General features: G+C 36.6%; 4 protein-coding genes across 4 annotated transcripts; 1 reads left to right on the top strand and 3 right to left on the bottom strand.

Moving 5' to 3' along the window:
- On the top strand, positions 8509–10504 carry LOC109728480 (benzyl alcohol O-benzoyltransferase-like; the record flags this gene model as incomplete). Its single annotated transcript, XM_020258890.1, has 2 exons — positions 8509–8955; positions 9524–10504. Coding segments are annotated over 2 exons (1428 nt in total), but the record flags the coding sequence as incomplete, so codon positions are not given.
- LOC109728633 (benzyl alcohol O-benzoyltransferase-like) lies at positions 11714–13967 on the bottom strand. The gene is made up of 2 exons (XM_020259092.1): positions 13521–13967; positions 11714–12995 (listed from the first exon to the last, which is right to left on the bottom strand). The coding sequence occupies exons 1-2, from the start codon at positions 13965–13967 to the stop codon at positions 12069–12071; spliced, it is 1374 nt and encodes a 457-aa protein (XP_020114681.1). The 3' UTR covers positions 11714–12068.
- Positions 18392–19910, bottom strand: LOC109728479 (benzyl alcohol O-benzoyltransferase-like). Its single transcript, XM_020258889.1, has 2 exons — positions 19467–19910; positions 18392–19363 (listed from the first exon to the last, which is right to left on the bottom strand). Exons 1-2 carry the CDS (start codon positions 19908–19910, stop codon positions 18392–18394), a joined length of 1416 nt encoding a protein of 471 aa, XP_020114478.1.
- Positions 20800–22319, bottom strand: LOC109728478 (benzyl alcohol O-benzoyltransferase-like). The gene is made up of 2 exons (XM_020258888.1): positions 21876–22319; positions 20800–21774 (listed from the first exon to the last, which is right to left on the bottom strand). Exons 1-2 carry the CDS (start codon positions 22317–22319, stop codon positions 20800–20802), a joined length of 1419 nt encoding a protein of 472 aa, XP_020114477.1.

The raw sequence follows: 25989 nt of genomic DNA, 5'->3' as shown, positions 1-25989 counted from the left end.
TACGCCAATTCGTTAAACTATCTAAAACGCCTTCATTATCGATCCATTAAAATTACATAATATTTGAAAACCTATTTCATTATTAGGCAAATGATGCTCAAAAAGATTTAAATTTTGATTTCTAATATCACTTCAAGTGCGTATTAGATCATGTTTAACTTTTGTATTTCCGATCGGTCGAGTTGGGAGCTCTATTCATCGAAAACAAATGGGTTTGCAACGGGACGCCAATTTGCTTTATTGATGCTATCAGTCTCTGTTTTATCGAACCGAGGAGGGGGGGGCCCACTCCCCCAGCCTGGCGGGGGGGCGCTCAACTATATAGATACTATATATATATTATGTACTATATACTACCACTAGCTGCGTCTATGCGACAATCGTACTCACACAATTATTTCTCCATAATATCCTTTACACATCAAATAAAGAAATCCCACAACCATCATCACTCTACTCTCAAAACATTTAAACATACACCCAATACTTTTGTCCTAAACCTTCTCATTATCTCGTTCACTCATCTAGGACCCCACCATATCTACCAATACTTCTCCCTTTCTTTCTCCCTATCACCCATTAACACCCTTCATCCCTCACCTATATACTCATCTGTCCTTATTTCTACTAATACCCAATTTAATTTATTCCTCAAACATCTCCTTAACAATCTTACATTTTTATCCATCCCTATATAATTTAACTTCCCAATCTCTGTGATCATCAAAACTATAAAAATTTAATTTAATTCTTATTTAAACTCAAATCAAAATATTAACTTAATATAATGGAATAGAATTGATACTCAAAATTAAAAATTAATTTAATTCATAATTTTAAACTCAATTAAATTTTTAATATAAAATAGATTGGACAGACAAGTGTATTGTTTAAACAAAATTAGATTATAACTATAAATTTTTCATTTCCAATACTATTTTTTAACTAATATGAATCATAATTGTTTACAAATCTACATCATTATCATAAATTTGTACATCGTATTAATTCAAACATATGATTTACAAATTTATCAAATAATCTATCTTTTAAATTATTTTCTTTGTAATACGTTGATAGTCCCAAGATTTAAATTTTAAAATTAATTTTATATTTTGAGTTGAAATATAGATTTACAGGAGATATTATGCCAAGAATTTGGATAAGCATAATTTTTTTGTCTTTTTGAGATATAAAAGAAATTAAACAAATTTCGAATTAAAATATAGATTTACAGTAGATATTTTTCGGTTGCAAAAATTTGGATAAGTGTTTTTTTTTTTAGTTTAGAGATAAAGAGAAATTAAAAGGTTGTTTCATTACCTTATTTATTTTATATAAGGAAAGAAGAATCATTTTTTTTTTCCGCTTGGATTTATTGATAGATCGAAATTTGAAATACGTGATTTATATATAGTATAGATAGTGTAGATATTATATTATAGATAGAGATAAAAAAAATTAACTAAATTTTAAATTAAAATATAGATTCATAATAGATATTTTTCGGTTGGCAAAAATTTGGATAAGAATAAATTATTTTTTGTTGTAGAAATAAAGAGCAATTAAAATTTTGCTTAATTCTGTTATTTATTTTACGTAAGGAAACAGAAATCAATTTTTTTTCTAAGTCCCGCCGAAAAATGGGTCTATCGACAGACCCAAATTTGAATATACGTGCTTTTATATATAGTATAGATATACACTAAAGTCCGTGGAGTTAGGTTCGTATGTTGCCACGTGTCTTTCGATTATTTACGGTGCACCTGGTGCACCGTAGACCGTAGCGTTAGGTTAATATGCTGTGATATTTAGTCGGGCCACCTTCTGTGCACCTGCTGCACAATAGACTGCATGTGTCTTAGGGTTGCTTTTGGTGCTCCTGATGCACCATGGACCATTGATTGTGGATACATATATGGTCCATAGGGGGATTTTTGGTGCATTTGTTCTTTGCATATTTGTTGACATGAAAAGAGAGTTTGGAGGGTTCTCAAAATGACGTCCCCAAAACTCTCTCCTTCTCTTTCCCGCTTTGACAGCTATACTGTTTTTTGACACTTGGATTTTTTTTTCGCCACTTGCAGGTTTTTTATGTTGACACCTGCAAGTTTATTTCCCTACATGGCTTAGTTTCAAATTTTTAACTTCTTTTGGTAAAACAAAAAATAGAAAAATTATCATTTGTATTCACCTATATATATGATAACTAGCTTTTCACCAATTAATAAGATTTAATATATAGATATAATAATTATAATATAAATAATATAGTATATTAATATATATATCAATTGAGAACTAAAAGTTACGTAACAATATTTAATATATAAACAATGAAAAATTACAAACATATTATTCAAAAATTTAAAAATAAAATATTGTAAATTATATTTAAGTTAGAAATATCTAACAATATTTTCTTTTTTATATACATATAAATATATATATAATTTATATTATAATAAATAAAATTTAATTCAAAATTAAAATTACTTTTGGGATTCCATTATATAATAAATTAATTTGATATCAAAAATAAAAATTATTTAATTCTGATTAAAACCAAATTAAAATTAATTAATATAAGATAGATTGAATCAAAAATTAAAATAATTTTAATCATAATTAAACCAAATTTAAATTTAATGTAAAATAATACAGAATCTATTTTTAATCAATTAATTAATACCGTAAATTTTATTTCAAAATTTTAAACTAATTGATCATAATTGGTTACAATTAATCCATAAATGTACATCATATTTAATCAAAAAAAAATACAAATTATAGCACAATCGACTTTTTTAAATCTATTCTTTCATAATATTGAAGTCCCAAAAATTAAAATATAAATAATTAATTTGAATTGAAATATAAATTTAACAAAAATATGGGTGACAAAAATTTCATAAAACAAAATTTTTTCTATTAAATAAAAAAAAATTAGAAACTTGTTAACCAAATCGAATTAAAAATATAGATTACAGAATATGTTCGTCAAAAATGATAAGTTTTTTTTAGTTAGAGATAAAGAGAGAATAAACGTTTCAATACCGTATTATTATATAAGGAAAGAAGAATCATTTTTTTTTCCCTTGGATTAAATTGGAATAATCGAATCTGAAATACCGAATTTATATAAGATAGAAGTGAGAATATATATAGAAGAGAAAAAAAATAACTAAATTTAAATAATCAATATAGATTCATAAAATATTCTTGGCAAAAATTGGATAAGCAAAAATGATATTAATGTCAGAAATAAAGAGAATTAAAATTTCTTAATCGTTATTTATTTTACTTAATGAAAACAGAAAGCAATTTTTTTCTAAGCGCCTGGCCAAAAATGGTCCGCCGACAGACCGAAATAAATAATCTATATATAGTAATATAATATAATATAAAATATATAAATATAAATTATATATAAATTATATATATATAATATATATTAAATATATATATAAAATTAAAATTCCAACTATAATTAAAATGAAAAATTAATAAAATAAAACATAAATATACCATGTTAAATTTAAATTAAATTGATTGTTAGTAACAATCAATAAAGGTATTAATATAACAACAGATATCTTAAAATGTAATAACAAAATATTCAACTATAAAAAAAAAACATATAAATATTCTTTAAAAAAAAAAGGAAAAGGTATCCGTAGGAAAAGATAAATAAAACTTACGTATTTTATTTTACTAAAAAAAAGAGAACCAAAATTCTTTTTTCGTCAAAAAAAGGAAATGCTTAACTAAAAAACAAAAAAAAATTAACATTAGAAAAAAAATTCATATGTCGCATTTGATAGAAAAATTTACATCCCTATTTCAAATTAAATAATTATCGACAATATATTTCATTAAATTTAATCTATAGAATATATATACATGATATTTTTTGTCATATTTCGGAATCTGACATCAAAAATGAATAATAATACATATTGAAATTACCCAGGCCCGAAGCTCTGCCGAATAAATTATTTTTAGAATAAATTATCTTTAATATTTTATTATGTTTTAAACTTAATTACTAATTAAAAAATTATATAAAAATAATTAATACTAAATCTATTAAATAAAATTAATTAAAATTCAGTATATGCCAAAAGTAAATTTATACAACAATGTTATTTTATAAAGATATATGACAAAGATTTAAAATAAATTCTACAAAATAATGAAAAATAGAAAAAAAATAAACATAAAAAAGATAATAATAAAATAATGTCATATATACACATATATACATTATATTTTTAAATTTACTCACTGAAATTTTAAATTTTATTTTATATACAGTATATTTTACTGATTAAATGCAATTATAGTTAATATAATTACCGACTTTATACGCGATTATAAAAAAACAAATTAAATAGGAAATATATTAATAATTACTTTATAAGATTTTAGAGATTTAAAATTAAAATTTTAATTAAAATTTGAAAAAAAATTAAATTTAAATACAAATTTAGAATAAAATAAAAATTAAAAATAAAATAACAACTTTAAAATTAAATTATTTAAATTTAAATTATTCAAAATTAAAAAATTTATTATAATATATATAAAACTAATATAATATAATTATAAGAGATATAAATGAGAGAGAGAAGAGATGAGAGAGAGAGAAGTCGCCTATTAACTTTATAGATATTGTTATACCATAAGAAATGAACAATGAATAGATGTAACGACAGAAAACTCGATAGCACTGGAAGCTTGATACTATCGATAGTATAGTAGCCGGACTCTCTCTCTCTCTCTCTCTCTCTATATATATATATATATTCTCAAACAATATGATTTTGATAACACTTTTAGTAGTTTATTCAACAGCTGATCATGTTTAATTAGTTGTGTAATGCGTGAAGTAAGAGCAAGGATGAAGGAAGCACCAAATAGCAACAAAAAATTTGTTTTCAAATTCAATGCTGATTATTAAGCTAGCTACATTATTGACCAGCCAATCAGATAATGCTACCATGCATGCATGCATAAATCGTGTGTAGAATAAAGTTTCTCTTGACTCAATTTAGACAAGTTTCATTTTGGTCTATATTGTAAAGCTTTTAGGTTTCATTTGGTTCGGGAGATAAACTGGGATAACGAAAATTATCCCCTCTATTCCGCTAAACAGGACAATTTTTAGCCGGAATATTTTATTCCGGTCAAATTAACTTTGCTATTTCTAGCTTTTTCGGAATAATTGGAGATTTACTATTCCACTATTTTGGTGGAATTAATAGTGCTATTCCAATGTTTAATTTCAAACTTTATTAAAATTATAATTGAATTAAAATTAAATTATATAAATATAATATGTTATATATTATAATATATTATTTTTATTATAAAATTATTAATTGTACATATTATAATAAGTTATTTTTATTATTTATTCCCACCCCGATTCTTATTTTAAAATTTTAAAATTTAAAAATTAAATTTAAAATTTATAGTTTGTAATCTCAAAATTAAAGTTTATAATTTTAAACTAAATTTTAAAATTTGATATTTTAAATTTTTTAAATTTAAAATTTGATATTTGATATTTTTTAAATTTAAATTTGATCTTAAACTTAAAGTTTGAAATTTAAAATTTAAAATATAATTAGAAATTTAAAAATTTAAATTCAAAATATATAGAGTGTAGTATATATCTTTATTTTTATTTATAACTACTCACTATTCATTTTATTCCATCTTATCTATCCAAACGATTTTTTTTTTTTATTTCGAACAATCTCAAATTTCATTCAAATGTAAAATTAATTAGTTGTTGTATACTGAGCAGTAATTATTCGGTCATAATGTCCTGTTTCACAAGACGTTAACGGAACTGGATTTTGCAACGGTTGGTCTGATTGGGTCTTTATGTATCCCACGTGTCAATCTTGCCACCTCAGCTTTTTATTTGACTCTTCTTCTTTTTCTTCTTCTTCTTTTTTTGTTTTTTTTGTTTTTTTTTTTTTTTTTGGTTGGTGTGTGTTAATTCCTTGTTGCTTAGAAAATAAGTGATCGGCGTTTTTAACCTAGTTAAAGCATTAATTTCGGGCGAAATAAATGGTTGTTTTTAATAAGCCATCATGGAACATATAGGCTCCTTAACTTTAAATTTTTTTTTATTGAAATGCCTTTTAACATGTCTTTTAACTTCTAATTTTCACTTAAATTATTTTAGTTAATTAATCAAGTTAAAAATTTTACAAATTCAATAATTTTATCAGCTACTCGTTGTTAATTATTATAGTTTTGTTAATCAAAAAATAATTAAGGACATCAAACATAGGGAAGCACTGTGAGAATAGGATCGGTCAAATTGTTAACTTTTTTTTGAGAAAAGATATGAACTCGGCTACAAGCTGAGGCAACAAGGCCTCCAGAAACTGCGAGAAGAGAAAAGAAAAGTTCCGGCGGATCTATGCCAACAAGATTCCTAGTATTAGCTAGCGCAGAAGCTGTCCCATAACTCCTTGAGGGAGCAAATCTTGGTCAACAAAGAACCCGAGGGATGTTTGGATTTTTCAAAGATACGGCAATTTCGTTCCAACCAGATCACCCACCACATTGTGACGATCGTCGCTAACTCTCTCATCCCTAACGAACCACCTTTATATTTGCATTCATCCCATGACTCGTTTACGGACGAACAAAAGGAGAAGTACCGTTATTTTGGCATCAGAATCTCCAAAAAATCTTTGGTGCTAGGGCACCTCTTACAAAGAGGTGGTCAACTGTTTTCATCGTTGCCGAACAGAAGAAGATGTAGATTTCCTCATCATTCCAACCTCTTTTCAAGAGGTTGTCCACCGTGGGCACCTTACTTTTCAAGACTAACTATCCACAGCGGTCAAATTGTTAACTTGTTGGACTTAAATCACCATTCATCCTACCTCCGAATTTATAAATAATAATATTTTATTTTATTTGGGCGGTTTGAATAAATTTGAATTTTTCCTTAAAAAAAAAAGGAACATTTGAATAAATTTTATAAATTTTTTTGCCGAATAAATCTAGTCAAAACTTAACACCGAGGATTAAAGCTGCTAATGATAATTTTTTACATAATGACGTGCATTGTTGTCGAGTGAGTCCACGCATGTATATATTTATAGCTTTTCTTTGACGTTATAATTTGTGGAGTACAGCAACAAAACTACTTTGCTTACCAAAATCCCAATTAACGTAAGTTTTACGAACACGATTAAATATTAATTTTGTTTGGTAACGGACTTATCAAAGAATTAACAAAGTATTTTATCCAATATATTTGGAAATTGTTGTTCTCCATAATTAGGAATAAGGGGGAATAAATTGTTCCACCCTTCTCAGAACAAGCTTGTTCCCAGATAAAAACGAGCTTAATTAAAGTTTATATTTAAGCCATTATCTATTGCTTAAATAGTTAAGTAATTAATTAACTTATTATTTATATGGTTAATTAGTTCATTAAGAATTAATTATTTAATGTGCTTATCTAATAACTAATATTTCTATTGGTCAACTTACTAAATTAATTTCTTAACAAATCATCAAAACTAATTAAATAATTGAAAAATTAATTAAAAAGTTAAGTTATATTTTATAATTAAATAAATAAATAATATAATATAATATAATTAATTAGTTAATATTTTTTTCAGTCTATACACAATATTTATAGCTAATAAATTTTTTAATTTATTAAATTATTTTTAATTAATATTTTCATATTAAGTAATTAGATAAAATATTATTAATTTAAAATTATCATTACTTTTATTTCCGCAATTTCAATCTAATCATCTAAACATTATTTACCTTATAATTTCTAAAAATAATCCAATTCTCATCCAAACAAAATTTACTTTAGTTCCTATTTATACTTATTTCTGAAATAAGCAGTTCTTACTTACATCCGAATCAAAAGAAGTCTAAAACAATAACAAGATATGATTTTAATTATCTTAGGTAATAAAAAAGAGTCTAACCATACACAAATTTCCTTTTCTTCGCTACCCTAAATTATTGAGTGATTTTAAAAATAAAAATAGTTATTCTTTTACATATAATTTCATTTTTAAACACACAAATAAATTGTAATCTTAAAATCGACAATGTCACAAAGAGAGGAGTTTAAAATTAACTGTGATACTATATTATTCAAATTTAAAATAGCACTGAAATACTTTAAATTTCCGTGCTTCAGAAATGAGACTTTCACAGTTTCACCTGCCCAAATCTTAATGGGGAGTAGCTTTCAACACTGTAAAATAATAAATTTCTATTTGACTTGTTGACTATTGACTTGTTGACCAGTCAACTCATATATGCACCACCTACCCACCCTTCTCCATGTATATTTAAGCTATGCTCTACAATTCCCTCCGAAAACACCGAACAAGGATTTTTTACCTGTTTACATTGCATTCCACTCTTCAATCCCCAAGCTAACACACTCATTCATACATATATACATATATATACATGGCTGCTGCTGCTGCTGCTGCTTCTTCTTCTTCTTCTCTAACCTTTGCAGTGCGGCGGAGCGAGCCCGTGCTCGTCCCGCCGGCTGAGCCCACGCCTTACGAGCTCAAGCCGCTCTCCGACATCGACGACCAAGAGAGCCTCCGCTTCTACCGCTCGGGCATCTACTTCTTTCGGAGCAGCCCTTCCAAGATAGGCCAGGACCCGGTTGCGGTCGTAAGGAGCGCGGTCGCGAAGGCCCTCGTGCACTACTACCCTCTCGCGGGCCGGATTCTCGAAGGACCCGGGCGGAAGCTGGCGGTGGAGTGCACCGGCGAGGGGGTGGTGTTCGTGGGGGCCGATGCGGATGTCACCCTTGAGGACTTTGGCGGCGACCTCAGCCCGCCGATACCATGCAATGAGAAGCTTCTTTGCGAGCCCGAGAGCTCCTCCGCCGACATCATCGGCCGCCCCCTGCTCTTCATTCAGGTTGTCTGATATATAGTCGTTTTTCTCTAAAAATTTAAGCAATGGCCAGAATCATATACTTAATTACACCTATGCTTTTTATACGATACCAATGCTTTAAAAAGAGTCGTCATAGAAATTAACTATTTTATCGAACCAAGTTATTGAATGATAACTTCACTATTATTTTTAATTTTTCGACGCTTTAATTATAGAAATATGTTTTATCTTCATTTGTGATAAATATTGATATATACGTGGTAACTTCTCATTTACCAACGCTTTTAAATAAGACGATAAATTACTTTAAATATTTTTAAGCATCAATAAATATCTAAAAAAGTGTTCTTAAACATTAAGTTTTTGTTAGTGATAAATAGAATATGTTTCTTATAAACTTTTTTTTTTCATCTGTGGACATTTGTACATATTTAATAGTTACAGGAAGTGAGTGGACTTTGACTATATATAAAGTCCATTATGCAAATTTGAAATAAATGGAATAAAATTTAACAAGGGTGAGAGATCACATTGAACTCAAACTCAGAATCTTTTACTCTTATCTCATATATTTTAATTATTCATACAGGTGACGCGGATGAAGTGTGGAGGATTCATCTTCGCCGTCCAGATCTGCCACTGCATGGCGGACGCCGCCGGGCTGGTGCAGCTTCTGATCGATATCGGCGAGCTGGCACGCGGGGCCGACGCCCCCTCGGTGCCGCCGGTGTGGGCCCGGGAGCTCCTCGCCGCCCGGTCCCCGCCGCGCGTCACGCACCAGCACCCGGAGTACGAGGAGGTCGCCGACCCCGCCAGGGACCGCATCTCCCCCGCCGACGCCCTCGTCCACCGCCGCTTCTTCTTCCGCGACGAGGAGGAGACGGCGTGTCTGCGTCGGCAGGCCCCCGCGGGCCTCCGCGGGACCTGCTCGAGGTTCGAGTTGATTGCGGCGTTTGTGTGGAAGTGCCGCACCATCGCCCTGCGTTACGACGCCGAAGACGAAGTCCGAATACAGTTCGTGGTGAACGCCCGGGGGAAGCGGAGGATCAGCAAGCAGCCGCAGCTCCCCCGGGGGTTCTACGGGAACGCGTTCGCATTCGCGGTGGCGTCCTCGACCGCGGGGGAGCTCTGCGAGAGGCCGTTCGGGTACGCGCTTCAGCTGGTCACAGAAGCGAAAGCGAGGGTGCTCGACGTAGGATACTTGCAGTCGGTGTCGGACCTGATGGTTCTGAAAGCGCGGCCGAGGTTCGCGGTGGCACGAACGTACCTGGTTTCGGACCTGACGAAGTCGGGCTTGCGGGCGGTGGACTTCGGGTGGGGGGAGGGGGTGTACTGCGGTCCCGCGACCGCGACGCTGGCGACGTTCCACATACCGGTGGAGGGCGGGATCGCGGTGCCGGTGCGGCTGCCGCCCCGGGCCATGGAGAGGTTTTGTATAGAATTCCAGAAGTTGGTTCACAGCAGCAGAAGCAGCAGCACCAGCAATGCCGAGAGCCCATTGGGCCGGGTTGATTCTGGGCTGGATTTGGGCTCGGCGAGTGGACTTGGCCCAATATCATCCAAGCTATAGGTTTGAGTTGGTTTAAGGACTCTAAGCTAGGATATTGAGTTAAGGTGATTAATTAAGCACATGGAGAAATAATTAAGCTAGTTATTGCATGCACTCGGCGCACCAGATTAGCTTGTGTACCGGCACTTTCGGGCTAAATGTTCGCGCCATTGAAGTATATATTGAAGTATATGATAAGATGGAGACCAACTGAGAGGTGCGGTGCACAACCTGAGCTGATTCACCGGAGGCATACAATAATTTGCCGTGTTCCTGTGAATTTAAAAATTTGTTTCATCAAATTTGTGTCTAGGGTCTTGGAGATGTTGAGCGAATCCAATATATATATGTCTCTCCTTTGTTTGGTTAATTTGCTCTAGTTTTTAAATATATCTGTGACATGTTTGCTCTTATTTTTTTTTCATAATAGCAGTGAAGCAAAGGTCTGAAAAGCTAATGAAAAAAAAAAAAAAAAAAACTCCAGAGAAAAGGATTTTTTTATTTTTTGAGAGATAAGTAGCACGCTATTCGCTTCGTTTATTTCATTTAAAAATAAACTTAGCTAGAAATGTAAATTAACTAGGATTCGAACTTAGAATCTCGAATACAAACCACCAAATTTTTTTGTCACTTATTTTAGGGATGGTCGGTAACTCCAGAGAAAAGTTAAGTTGTTTCTGACAGGGTGCAAATAATTAAATTGAGTTCACAGAAGGAGTCAAGGAGATAGTGTACTTAATGGGTTGATGAAATAAATAGATTATTAATTTATCGCACTACTGTACCCAAACTGCATAAAATTAAATGAGTAGTGAATTCACATGAGTAGGTGGAGATAGTTAATTCTTTTTAATTTGTTACAAAAAGTAATTATTAATTCTAGCTAAATTCGCAACAAATATATATATATATATGTGACCCTTGGCGTGTATATATATAATGTGTAATTTTTTTCAATTACTGGCTTAAACTGTTGACCATTGGCGTAAACAGTTTTAATTCGGTTTAATTTGTCTCTTTCTCAATTTGTTTGCGTGTAAACGCCATTTTTACATAATATGAGTTCTTAATTAATTTCATGCTTTTAATAAGTCTCCTTTAATTAACGTTTTGTTTAGTACAAAATATTAAATGTATTTCTTCTAAATAAACACTACGAAAATTAGGAAATTAATTTTCCTGATTTATATATTCCAAAAACAATCAACTTGTATATATTCCTTGCCTACTACGATTCGAATACTTGGAGATTAATTAATACACTCTTCGAAAGTACAATTTTAAAAAATACATATCAAATTTCAAACCGACACCACTCGTTACTAGATATATGCTTTGATTCAACGAACCAAACACCACAAAAATAGGTAAAAAAAAGTTGCAAACATGCATACCACAAATTAATAGACCCAAATGAGCCCAAGTTTGATCCCCGAGTCCCGAGTCCGACTCAGAATTTGTACACTAAACCCAAATGCATGGCTCATGCAAGTACGTACGTGCGAATACAAAATAATTTAACCTACAATTTTAACATGGCCATGCACGTACGTGGACTCAACCGTTTATAGCATATTATTGGGCCTCACAGGTGGGAACAAACCTTCATAACCTGGCTCTCCTCCTCCTCCTCCTCCTTTGTCACTAGTCCCCTCTCCATCTCCGCCACGAACCTCTCCATCGCAAACTCCGGAAGCCGCACCGGCACCAGTATCCCCCTTTCCCCCTCGGCGCTGTACGCTGGTATGTGGAACGTCGCCAACATCGCGGTCGCGGGGCCGCCGTATACCACCGTCCCCCACCCGAAGTCGAGATCCTCCATCCCCATTTTCGTCAGGTCGGAAACTAAGTACGTTCGCGCCATCGCGAACCGCGGCCGCCCTTTCAGCACCATGAGGTCGGCCACCGACTGCAGGTGGTCGTCCGCCGCCGACCGCGCCTTCGCGGCCGCCACCAGCTCAAGCGCGTAGCTGAACGGCTTCCGACACAGCTCCCCTGCGGTCGACGACGCCACCGTGAACGCGAAAGCGTTACCGTAGAATCCGAAAGGGAGCATCGGGTTCCTCTTCCCCCTCGCGTTCACTACGAACTGTATTCGGACTTCGTCTTCTGGATCGTAGCCCAACGCGATCGTGCGGCACCGCCAGACGTAGGCGGCGATCATGTCGAAGCGAGAGCAGGTCCCGCGCAGGTAAGCGGGCGCCTGGCGACGCAATGCCGACATCTCCTTCTCGCCGAAGAAGAACGGCCGGTGGGCCAGAACGTCGGCGGGAGAGATGCGGTCCTTGGTGGGGTCGGGAACCTCCTCGTACTCCGGGTGCGGGTGCGTGACGCACGGCGGGGACCGGGCGTTTAGTATCTCCCGGGCCCACACGGGCGGTATGCTGGGCTCAGCGGCCCCGGCCGCCATCTCGACTATCGCCATCGCGAACTGCATCACCCCCACCGCATCAGCCATGCAGTGGCACACCTGGATGCCGAAGATAATCCCTCCACACGAGAGCCGTGTCAACTGTAACATTCAATATTATGGATAGAGCTAGTAAAATTACCGTTATCTGACAGCTTGAGCTTTTTTATGTAATAAAACACTGCAAAAAACCTTATATTTAAGGACTTTTTTTTTATATTTTACGACGCTTAAAAGCGTCCCAATATATTCCAACATTACTTTTGAAAGCGTCGGTCAAATCGTTGGCTAATAAAGAGTCGTCACGCATATATCGACATTTATACCAAGCGTTGGTAAAATATGTTCTGATGCTTTAAAGTGTCATGATTTTTGAAATCCTAACACTTTAAAGCGTCAAAAAATTAAAAATAATAATAAAATTTATCATCATTTAATAAATTGTTTAATATCATATGGCGACGCTTTTTGAAGCGTCGATATTTTCTATATTGTAAAAACGCTTGAAGACGCTTTTTCTAAGTATCGTCTAAAAAATGTCCTTATATTAAATGTTTTTTATAGTGAAAACACATACGTACGGTTGGTTGGTTGGTTGGTTGGTTGGTTGGTTGCATATAGCCTAACCTGAAAGTAGACCAAGGGCCTATCGACGACGTCGCTGGAGGCGCTCTCAGGCTCGCAGAGAAGTTGGTCGCTACACGGGATCGGCGGGCTCAGCGCGGGGCCAAAGTCGTCGAGCCGGACGTCGGCGTTGGCCTCCACGAAGACGGCGCCCTCGCCGGTGCACTCGACGATTAGCTTATCGCCTGGGCCGGCACGGAGCCGGCCCGCGAGGGGGTAGTAGTAGACGAGGGCCTCGGCGAGGGCCCGCTTTGTGATGGCGGCCGGGTCGAGATCGGAATGGGCAGGGTTGATGCGGCAGAAGAGGATGCCGGAGCGGTAGAACCGCAGGCCGCGTTGGTCGTCGATGTCGGAGAGCGGCTTGAGCTCGTAAGGCGTCGGCTTTGCCGGGGCCACGAGCACGGCTTCGCTCCGGCGGGCGGTGAATGTGAGAGAGTTATACGGTGCCATAGAAGAGNGATAATTTTTTACAAATTGATCATAAATTTGTACATTATATTAATTCAAAAATATGATTTATAAATTTATCAACCAATCTATCTTTTAAATAATTTTTATTGTAATATATTGATAGTCCCAAAATTTTAAATTGTAAATTACTTTTAAATTTTGAATTGAAATATAGATTTACAGTAGATATTCTGGTAAAATTTGGATAAGTATAATTTTTTTCTATTTTAGAGATAAAAAAATTAAATAATTTTTTAATTAAAATATAAATTCATAGTAGATATCTTTGGGTTGGCAAAAATTTGGATAAGTATATTTTTTTCTATTTTAGGGATAAACAGAAATTAAAAATTTGTTTCATTACGTTATTTATTTTACGTACGGAAAAAGGAATCAATATTTTTTCCGCTAAAAAATGGGTCTGTCGACAGACCTAAATTTAAAATACGTGCTTTTATATATAGTATAGATATAGATAAAAGATATATGGATCAACCCAACGGCCACCAATTAAAATGCTGCTACTTTAATTTACTAATAAATATAGGGGTGTTAGAACAATAAGTTGCACTGTACGTGAATGGACATAACACGTTGCAGTAATTAGGGTTGGTATCCCCCTGGACGGGCACAGTACAAGTGAGTCATTAAACTCGATATTAAAGGATATATTCTATATATAATTCAGTCACGTCAGGAGAAACTTCAAATACCCCGTGTGGTTTCGCACTTTCTCATTTTAGTACCCTATGGTTTAAAGTGTATCAAGTTAGTATATATGATTTCGCACTTTTTCACTTTAGTACCTGTGGTTTCAAGTATATCAAGTTAGTGCCATGTGGTTTCGCACTTTCTCACTTTAGTACTCTGTGGTTTAATATTTCGTTAAATTATATATCCCAAAATGGATAATAAAAAGATAAAATGAAAACCGCAGGATACTAAATTGATACAAAAAGAAAACCACGGGGTACTAACTTGATACACTTGAAAGCATATAGTACTAAAGTGAGAAAGTGCAAAATTATATGGTACTAAATTGATACACTTTAAACTATAGGGTACTAAAGTGAGAAAGTGCGAAACCACACTTAGCCGGAAATGTGAATCAACTAGGATTCAAACTTGGGTCTCAGGTACCAACCACCAAGCCATTTGCCACTTGCTCTAGGGACGGTCGGTGTGATATAAAATATTTTTGCTTTGACCGTTTCATGGAGCATCACATATGTATTTTTATACATTTTTACCGGGCCTCTCTATCCCTACTCTTTCTTTCTCACTGTATATCCATCTTCTGTTTGACTCTAATTGAATTTAATCTTATTTTAAAAGATTAGAAATAGTGCATAATCACTTTAAAGAGTATTATCAAAAGGATATTGCATGGTAACTATATATGAATCAGATTTAGATGGAAGGCGAAAATTATTTTCTACTAGAACTAAAATTTTAGAGTTATATAAACCTTTATAATTAATATTTTAGATTATAAGCTTCCTTGAAAATATCCTAGATGAGAGGAAAACGTGGAGAGCTTCTAAGAGAGAGTTTTTTGTAATCCAATCTATTTTTTTTGTATTTTTTGTGCGGTGAATTAGTGGAAGAAAATATTGCGGTGGTCTTACCCGTGGACGTAGGTCGACTCATGATTGACCGAACTACGTAAATCTTGTGTTCTTATGCTCTTTTGTTTTCTTTATTGTTTTGTTATTCTCGTGCTATTGTTTTCTATGATTATTTTGGTCTCTCATGTTTGCGAAAATTCCTGTTTCCACCACGCTCGTATGTCATGTGCGTTTAAGGTGTGCTTGGTAATCTCACGACCCGTCCCTTTCATCTTCATCTCTACTTGTCTCCTCCCCTCTCTCTGCTCCATTGAATAGGTTCGAAGCCACAACACACCATAAAAAAAAAAAAGGTTATGAACCCATCGTAAGCGGCGGCAACAACAGTGACTGCATGCGTAGGGTATGGAATAGTAGAGACCCAATCCCCAAAAAATAAAAATAAAAAATAGAGAAATTAAAAAAAAAAAACCAAAAGTAGAAAAAGAGAGTAAGGAACGGGAAATTGTAGAAGTGTAGGAAAAAGAGAGTGAAAATTAAAGGACGGATTGGATTTGAGGATATGGAATTTTTTTTTTTGTGGGAGGAAAAAATATTTTATTCTTTGTCTTTTTTTAAAAAATTTTAACCTGCTTTAGTATCTAAGTTGTTAAATTTGGTAATTTTTTGAATTAATTTTTTTCTCTAAATTTATTTTGATTTTGATAAGAAATAAATATATTCAAATCTTCTCTTTTGATTTTTATCCTCTGTTCTTCTTAATTTGGAGCGTCTAAAATTTGAGGGGAAAAAAAAAATTAATAATGAAATATAAGTGCATAAAGTGGTAAAACTTTAATTTGGATTCATTTCAAAAATTATATTTGAGACATCTATCTGAAAAAAATAGGCCCATAATTATAAAAAACATAATATTATCATCAATCCATTATAGAAACGGAAAAAAAGGCTGAACAGGACAAAAACAAAAGTACAAATTTTATCCATCACAACCCTTTCTCATGGCTTCGCTACGGTCGACAAAAAAGTAGGTTCAACTAACTAATTAAATAATGTACATTGTCCAATACAATAATATACAGTTTGTGATAAATATAATCAATAAATCATATTTCATAGTATGATTGATTTGTTTTATTTTATTTTGTTTTACTTTATTTTTTATCGGTGTTCATTTTTCTCGTCTCTTTTTGATCTTCAAACTATATATATATATATATATATAGAGTAGGGCTAGAATACTTGTAAAAGTATCATGGGGGTGATACTTGTGTGTTTTTAGCCCTTGGATGGAGAGATGTGAGGTTGAGATGATGATGGTAGGTGGTGGTAGGTGGTGGTAGGTGGAATAGTATTTAATCCAAGGGCTATTAATAATCAAAAAGTAGATCCAATGGCTTAAAACCTAATAGCACCATGATGGTGATACTTGTAAAAGTATCATAGCTCAACTATATATATATATATATATATAATATTTTAAATATATATTGAAATTAGAATAATCAAGAAGAATTGTCGTAAGATAATGTAAATATTATATTATATATATATATTATACTATAGATGATGAATTATCGTAGTGATAAACATCCCTGCCGCGGCGGCTACTACGTACACCAGTGTTAATATTTATTCTATTTACTTATGAATGTAGTGGTTGTTTTATATTTTATAGTATATAAAAATAATAATAAGTACATTAGAAGTTTTTTATATATATTCAATGACTAAATCTGCATATATGCCACGCCCTATCCCGCTCTACAATAAACAAGTCCTTAAACAGCTTTTCCATCGCATTGACCTAATTAGCCTCTACCACCCACATATCGGCGTTCTATCCATTGAACTCTACGCGTTAAATCTTCGAAAAATTTGCAAGGCTTGCCGAGCCGGCCTCCTACTTGCCTGAATTATACGCTGACTCTGCAGCTAATGTGTCCTGAGCAGTTGTAGTATAGCAGCAGCAGCAGCTGCTGCATATATCCGTCGGCGAGGACAAGTATACCAGTGCAGCAGCCACTGTTAGCTCCCACATGAGCATTAGGTGGCAGTCGCGGCGGATGTTGATTCTGTCCTGGTCCCCTGAGCAGTGCTCATGATCTAGTTCATATCAAATCATAACAGTCTCTAATACCGTTCCTCCTGGCGCTGGTAAGTCTCAGCCTGTCTTGTAACCGGTATAAATCAGAGCATTCTCTACTCATCTTAGTGCTTTCATACAGATCGCATTCTACTCGATCATCCTAGGCTTTTCATATATTATATATGCAGTATAGTTTTGCAGTCATAAACGGGCAAGGCATGCAGATATAGTCGTATATATATATATATATATATATATATATATATATATATATAATATATAATATATATATATATATATAATATATAATATATATATATATATTTATCAAGTTACTATTACAGATAATAAAATGTTATAGTTACTAACAAAATAAATAAAAAAAAAAGAAGCAAACAATATTTATAATAAAAAAAACGACATGTAACTCAAATTTCAAATATGAAGCACAATATTTGAGGGAAAATTACTAGCTAGCTAGCTAGCTAGTCCCCTCTCCAAATTTCAACGTGATTATTTATATTGACAAATTAAAGTAAAGGTTTTTTTTTTAACAAATAACACTCGTTAATTACATAAGATATTGCCGTTCAACTAAAACCAAGTACGACACTAAATTAAATAGGTAATAATGGTTGCAAACACACCACAAATTAATAGACCCAAGTGAGCCCAAGCCCGAGCCCGAGCCTGAGCCCTGAGCTCGAACCCGAGTCTGGCTTATGCATGCAAGTATATAAGTACGTGCGAATCCACAATAATTAACCCTACATTTTGGACATGGCCATGCACGTGGACCCAACCGTGGTATATTGTCGGCCTCCAAAGCCATGGCTCTCACCCTCCATCATCAATATCCCCCTCTCCATCTCCGCCACGAATCTCTCTATCGCAAACTCCGGAAGCCACACCGGCACCAGTATCCCCCTTTCCCCTTCGGCGCTCCGCGCTGGTAAGTGGAACGTGGCCAACATCGCGGTCGCGGGACCGGCGTATACCACCGTCCCCCACCCGAAGTCGAGTTCGTCCAACCCCATTTTCGTCAGGTCGGAAACCAAGTAAGTTCGCGCCGTCGCGAACCGCGGCCGCCCTTTCAGCACCATGAGGTCGGCCACCGACTGCAAGTGGTCGTCAGCTGCCGACCGCGCCTTCGCGGCCGCCACCAGCTCAAGTGCGTAGCTGAACGGCATCCGGCACAGCTCCCCCGCGGTCGACGATGCCACCGTGAACACGAAAGCGTAACCGTAGAATCCGCGAGGGAGCACCGGGGATCGGCCCTGCGCATTGTTCCTCTTCCCCCTTGCGTTCACTACGAACTGTGCTCCGACTTCGTCTTCTGGATCGTAGCCCAACGCGATCGTGCGGCAACGCCAGACATAGGCGGCGATCATGTCTAAGCGAGAGCAGGTCCCGCGCAGGTGCGCGGGCACCTGGCGACGCAATGCCGACATCTCCTTCTCGCCGAAGAAGAAAGGCCGGTGGGCCAGAACGTCGGCGGGAGAGATGCGGTCCTTGGTGGGGTCGGGAACCTCCTCATACTCCGGGTGCGGGTGCGTGACGCACGGCGGGGACCGGGCATTTAGTATCTCTCGGGCCCACACGGGCGGTATGGTGGGCTCAGCGGCCCCCGCCGCCATCTCGAACATCGCCATCACGAACTGCATCAGCCCCACGGCGTCTGCCATACAATGGCACAACTGGACGCCGAGGATGAACCCTCCGCATACGAGCCGTGTCACCTGTAATATTAAATATTATAAACATAGATATTAAAAACATTATTTTTTAACAGCTTAAACTTTTATAGTAAAAATGCATGATTGGCTGCATGACGTGTGTAACTTGAATGTAGACCAAGGGCCGGCCGATGACACTACTAGAGGCGCTCTCGGGCTCGCAGAGTAGTTGGTCGTTACACGGGATTGGCGGGCTCAGCTCACCATCAAAGTCCTCGAGCCGGACGTCGGCCTCGGCCTCCACGAAGACGGCGCCCTCGCCGGTGCACTCGACAATAAGCTTATCATCGGGGCCAGCACGAAGGCGGCCCGCGAGGGGGTAGTAGTAGACGAGGGCCTCGGCGAGGGACTGCTTTATGACTGCGGCCGGGTCGCAACCGGATTGGGCAGGGTTCTTGCGGTAGAAGAGGACGCCGGAGCGGTAGAAGCGCAGGCCGCGTTGATCGTCGATGTCGGAGAGTGGCTTGAGCTTGTAAGGCGTTGGCTTTTCCGGCGCCACGAGCACGGCTTCGCTCCGACGAGCGTTGAATGTGAGAGAGCACTGCGCCATATATAGAAGAGAGAGAAAGAGATATATATCTTGCTAGAGAGAAAAGGAGCTAACGTTCAGACGTAGTAGTAACTAGTAAACAAGTAGTTTGGTGTGAGAGTGAGATATTGTAAGAGGCAAATGCATGCAATGGTTGATTAATTTATAGCAAAACGTAGTTCGGAAAAGTCAAAAAAACAGTTGGGAGACGCGATCTATGCATGTAGCTTGTTGGTCAACTCGTTGTTTCAACGTGCGTGTGGGACATTGACGTACGTATTTTATTTTTACAGTGTGTATAAGCAGGCGCAGTACGTTGTAGTAATAAGACTAATTGTTGTTCCACGCGAGGGACACAGTACACGCGAGTCACACAGATAAAAGAGATCAGATCGATCCACTGGTACGTACTTTAATTCACAAATAAATGTACGTAGAGGTATAGAAAATATTTGTAGCTATCTAGCGTGTATAAACAGGGGCAACACGGTGTACTACGTACGTACTTAGCGTTGGTGTATTCCAGATAAGGGGTACAGTACAAGTGAGTCATATATATAGATAAAGGATAGATCGAAGCAACGCCACCAAAATTTCATATATATACTGGTACGTTAATTAACTTGTTAATAAATATAGCGGTATTTATAAAACACGTTGCAGTGTGTATCAAGAGACGCAATACGGTGCAGTAATTAGGGTTTTGGTGTCCCCCTTAAGGGGCACAGTGTATATATACNATATTTTGATTCAACTAAACCAAGCGGCACAAAAATAGGTAAAAATTGGTTGTAAACACACTACGAATAGACCCAAGTGAGCCCGAGTCCCGAGTTCGAGTCTAAGTTCTGCATGCAGTACATTGCCTCATGCATGCAAGTACGTGCGTGCGAATCCAAAATAACTAAGCCTACAATTTGGACATGGCCATGCACGTAGACCCAACCGTAGCATATTGTTGGCCTCCATAGCCACGGCTCTCCTCCTCCTCCTTCATCACTAGCCCCCTCTTCATCTCCACCACAAACCTCTCCATGGCGAACTCCGGAAGCCGCACCGGCACCAGTATCCCCCTCTCCCCTCCCGCGCTCCGCACTGGGATGTGGAATGTCGCCAACATCGCGGTCGCAGGGCCGCCGTATATCCCCTTCCCCCACCCAAAGTCGAGTTCCTCCAACCCTGATTTCGTCAGGTCGGAAACCAAGTAAGTTCGCGCCGTCGCGAACCGTGGCCGCCCTTTCAGCACCATGAGGTCGGCCACCGACTGCAAGTGGTCGACCGCTGCCGATCGCGCCTTTGCGGCCGCCACCAGCTCAAGCGCATAGCTGAATGGCTTCCGACACAGCTCCCCTGCGGTCGAAGATGCCACCGTGAACGCGAAAGCGTTACCGTAGAACCCCAGGGGGAGCATCGGGGCTCGGCCCAGCGCATTGTTCCTCTTCCCCCTCGCGTTCACTACGAATTGTATTCGGACTTCGTCTTCTGAATCGTAGCCCAACGCGATCGTGCGGCACCGCCAGACATAGGCGGCGATCATGTCGAATCGAGAGCAGGTCGCTCGCAGGTGCGCGGGCGCCTGGCAACGCAATGCCAATATCTCCTTCTCGCCGAAGAAGAACGGCCGTTGGGCCAGAACATCGGCGGGGGAGATGCGGTCCTTGGTGGGGTCAGGGACCTGCTCGTACTCCGGGTGTGGATGCGTGACGCGCGGCGGGGACCGGGCGTTTAGTATCTCCCGGGCCCACACCGGTGGCACCGCGGGCGCGGTGGTCCCTTGCGCCAGCTCGCCCATCGCCATCATGAACTGCACCAGCCCTGCTGCGTCAGCCATGCAGTGGCATATCTGGATGCAGAAGACAAACCCTCCGCACGCGAGCCGTGTCACCTGTAATATTTATTATATATGGAGATCGATATTAAAAAATATCATTTTCTGATAGTTTAAGTTTTTATAGCAAATATGCATGACTACTTGCTTGACGTAACCTGAATGTAGACCAAGGGCCGGCCGATGACATCGCTAGAGGTGCTCTCAGGCTCGCAGAGTAGTTGGTCGCTACACGGGATCGGTGGGCTCAGCGCGCCGCCAAAGTCATCGAGCCGGACGTCGGCGTCGGCCTCCACGAAGACGGCACCATCGCCGGTGCACTCAACAATAAGCTTATCACTGGGGCCAGCACAAAGCTGGCCCGCGAGGGGGTAGTAGTAGACTAGGGCCTCCGCGAGGGACCGCTTTATGACGGCGGCCGGGTCGCGACCGGATTGGGCAGGGTTGTTGCGGAAGAAGAGTATGCCGGAGCGGTAGAAGCGCAGGCCGTGTTGGTCGTCGATGTCGGAGAGCGGCTTGAGCTCGTAAGGGGTCGACTTTGCCGGCGCGACAAGCACGGCTTCGCTCCGGCGGGCAGTGAATGTGAGAGAGAACTGCGCCATAGAAGAGAGAAAGGAAGAGATATCTAGCTAGAGAAAAAGAGACCTAGTATATGTGGAGAATGTAGTGAGTACGTAGTTTGGTGTGAGAGTGAGATGGATGAGGCAAATGCATGGGATGGTTTATTTATAGGAAAACGTGTACGTAGTGCGGGATTGGAAATGTCAAACGTCTATCTAGGTCAACGTGTTGTATGCGCATTAAAAAAATAATAATAATAAAATGGCTCCTTCCGTAGGCCGTGTGGTTTCACACGGTAGCACATTCTCTCTCTCTCTCTCTCTCTCTCTCTCTCTCTCTCTCTCTCTATATATATATATATATATATCACGTGTATATATAGTATAATATCACGTGTATATATAGTATAGTGCATTTAAACGAATGGTTTTTAACTTACGTGCTATATATGCATTATTAAAAGTACAACTACTACTGTTTTTATAAAAACATGGGGAAAATTAATTGTTAATACAGCAGTGAACTTTGACGGGGATTGGTACGTGTATTTATATATGCTCGTTTAGGGCATTGGTTTGTTATTTTAATAAAAAATCACTTTTTATCTCTTTATGTAGAAGAAAGTATAAGATGGTTTGTTTTTGACATAATACATTAATTACTTATTTTGGAATGATCAAAATATGGTTGATTTTTGACATAAACACCAAGTGATCCCCATGCTTACATAGATCAAACTTACAACTTTCACATAATATATGGCAGGAGCTTAGAACTATTGTAACACTGTATTAATCATAAAATCAATCTGATAAAAAATAATATAAAATGATATATATATATATATATATATATATAGAGTCCGACTATGCATGGTGCTTGTATAAGTACTAAGCACTTGGTGTTTGTAAATTTTTTACCGGTAGATCTCTACCTTTGATCATTTTTACCCGTTAGATTATATTATTCAACCAACCACCTACTCAACTTTAGGGGGCTCACATCATTTTAACCGCACATCGTTCAATCCAAGAGCCGAAAACTTACAAGCACTAATAACTTGATACTTTTAAAAACATAGAAACTCAATTCTATATATATATATCTATACTATATATAAAAGCACGTATATTCAAATTTGGGTCTGTCGACAGACCCATTTTTTGGCGGAAAAATTAGTGCCTATTTTTCTCTTTCCGTACGAAAAATTTTAAATATAAGAATAAAAATAGAAATAAAAACAGTAATGAATACGTGAGTTCTCTATAACAGATTAGAGATGTGAAAATCGTAAAATATAAATTTTTCTATTTAATTTCAAAAGTAATTTTTGCATTAGAGATTATTGTTAACTATTTATCATTTAAAGCATATCTTTCTTAATAGCGTGATTTATTATTTTAAATTTTTTAGATACATATTTGGCAATCATATAAAATATGGCCTAAAATTAAAAAATAATTTAAAAAAATTATAACCTTTTCTAATAATTATTACGGGCATTTGCACGTACATTTTACTAGTATATATATTGAAATAAAAGCTTGGAATAAAGTGTGCACGCTGTTTTAAATATATTTTTTTAGATAAAATATAGCTAGGAGTTGCATTCAAATCCTCATGTGTATAGTAATAACAAAATCCCCATATATTTAATAAGAAAAAGAAAAAGAAGCGAGCTCTCACGTGTGATAAACGAGTAGGGACTAGGGACTAGGGAGACATGTGACTAGGGAGACATGTGATCTACGTATGTACGTAGGTAGCAGGTTTGCCGAACTCTTTCTTTTGACTCGCATGTGACTTGTGAGACGTTAATGTACATATATATTTTTACAGTGTGTATAAACTATAAACAGCCGCAATACCGCAGGTACAAGCTACGTTCAGGTGTCTCACGGTGGGCAGGGTACAATGGATCATTATCAACTAAAGAGAGACTGACTTCAACGGTCAACGAAATTTCATAAGACACTAAGTCAAATTAATTAATCATATATATATAGTAATTATATACTAGGCTAATATACTATTAATAACCACAAGTCATTGGTGCTACCAAGTTTTGTGGCCATAGGATTAAGAGATGTGCGTTGGGATGATGTGGGCCCCCCAAGGTTGAGTGGGGTGAGTTGAATAATATTGATTCAAACGTGAAAATGATAAATAGGTAGATCTAACAGCAGAGAAATTTGGTAGGCAACCAAGTCTCACAATGCTAATTAAACATAGTACCGGACTCTCTCTCTCTCTCATCTCCTCTCTATCTCTCTCTTCATCTCCTATATATATATACTATATACTATTATATAATAATATATATAATATACCTAATTACTGTTTAAAAGCACCAATCCCTTAGTGCTTCTAAATTTTAGCCCTTGATCTACCTTCCTTAATACTAATACCCCTTGGATCAAACATTATTTCCCATCCTACCACCATACTACAACATGCATCTCAATCCTAACATGCTCTCCCATCCAATGGTTAAAAACTTAAACAAGCAGGACCCCTTGAGCCTTTTGAAGCATTATAGCTCAACTTTATATATATAATAAATAGAAGAGAGACGTCCCGACTGCTATATACTTTTATGATATTGCTATTTTATACTCATTAAATTTTTCGGTTTTAGATTATTAACATTGATCATTCACCGTAGATTCATACTATCAACCAACTATCCACTGCAACCCTCAGGACCACTATCATATCTAAGTGACGATCAGCATCCATACTTAACCATACATTCCACAATCAAAGTTAAAAATTTTATGAGTAACAAGGGGCCTATACTCATAAATATAATACCCAAGCCTATTATCATATATATATATATCATAATATAATATAGGCTAATAGCACTATCCTATTAATAGTGAAAGGAGCACTTGTCGAGTCAATCTGTTCTTGATGACGAATTCCAAGTCGATGATCGAGAGCGTTGAATGTTGATCTAAAAAACTAAAACTTCATAAATTTTGATAATTGGTTTAACATGGTGATCAAAGTGTCTGGAAAATCGACAATTTCTACCAGGGCCTATATGAGCCCTTGTGTTTAAACCGGGAGCAAAACCAATTGCTTGTAATTTTGATAAGACCAAAATCTTTATACTATTAGACTATGTTTGATAAACTCTCGATTACGAATCTGAGAAAGTCTAACCTCATATTTATAAGAAAGGTTATTTCATTTATGCCGTCTCATATTTTGTAACTCTTGAAACTTGAATGAAAATCCCCGATTTTTAAATATTACAAAAACCTTGGTTTAAACTATATGTGTAGCTCAACTTCAACGGTGGCCGATTACATTTGAAAGTTCGATACATCTCAAATCGACTTGATAGCAACAAAGTCTCCAATCCTCACTAATAGGATAGTAGCCGGACCCTCTCTCTCCCTCTTCACTCTCTGCTCCATCTCTTCTCTCTCATCATATCATTTGCCTATGATCGAATGTGCTCAAAATCAACAAATTTCAATACCGTATGAAGCCGTTTGCAAGTTTAACGGTGTAGAAATATCTAAATCACGTGAAATTTTGATAGAAAATTCTTTATACTATATAAAACAAGATCAATATCTTTGATTTAAAATTTTAATGTCATATTATTACATTTTGTAAGATTTTTATTTTCAGCCGTTGATTTTGAGCCGCTTCGTTCACTAGGCAAATGATATCGTAAAATCATAAAATTTATTT

This window comes from Ananas comosus, linkage group 24 (genome assembly GCF_001540865.1).
Source record: "Ananas comosus cultivar F153 linkage group 24, ASM154086v1, whole genome shotgun sequence".
In the NCBI taxonomy this organism is placed as follows: Eukaryota; Viridiplantae; Streptophyta; class Magnoliopsida; order Poales; family Bromeliaceae; genus Ananas; species Ananas comosus.
The sequence above is the reverse complement of the archived record's forward strand: the minus strand, read 5'-3'. Positions and strand labels throughout refer to the sequence as shown.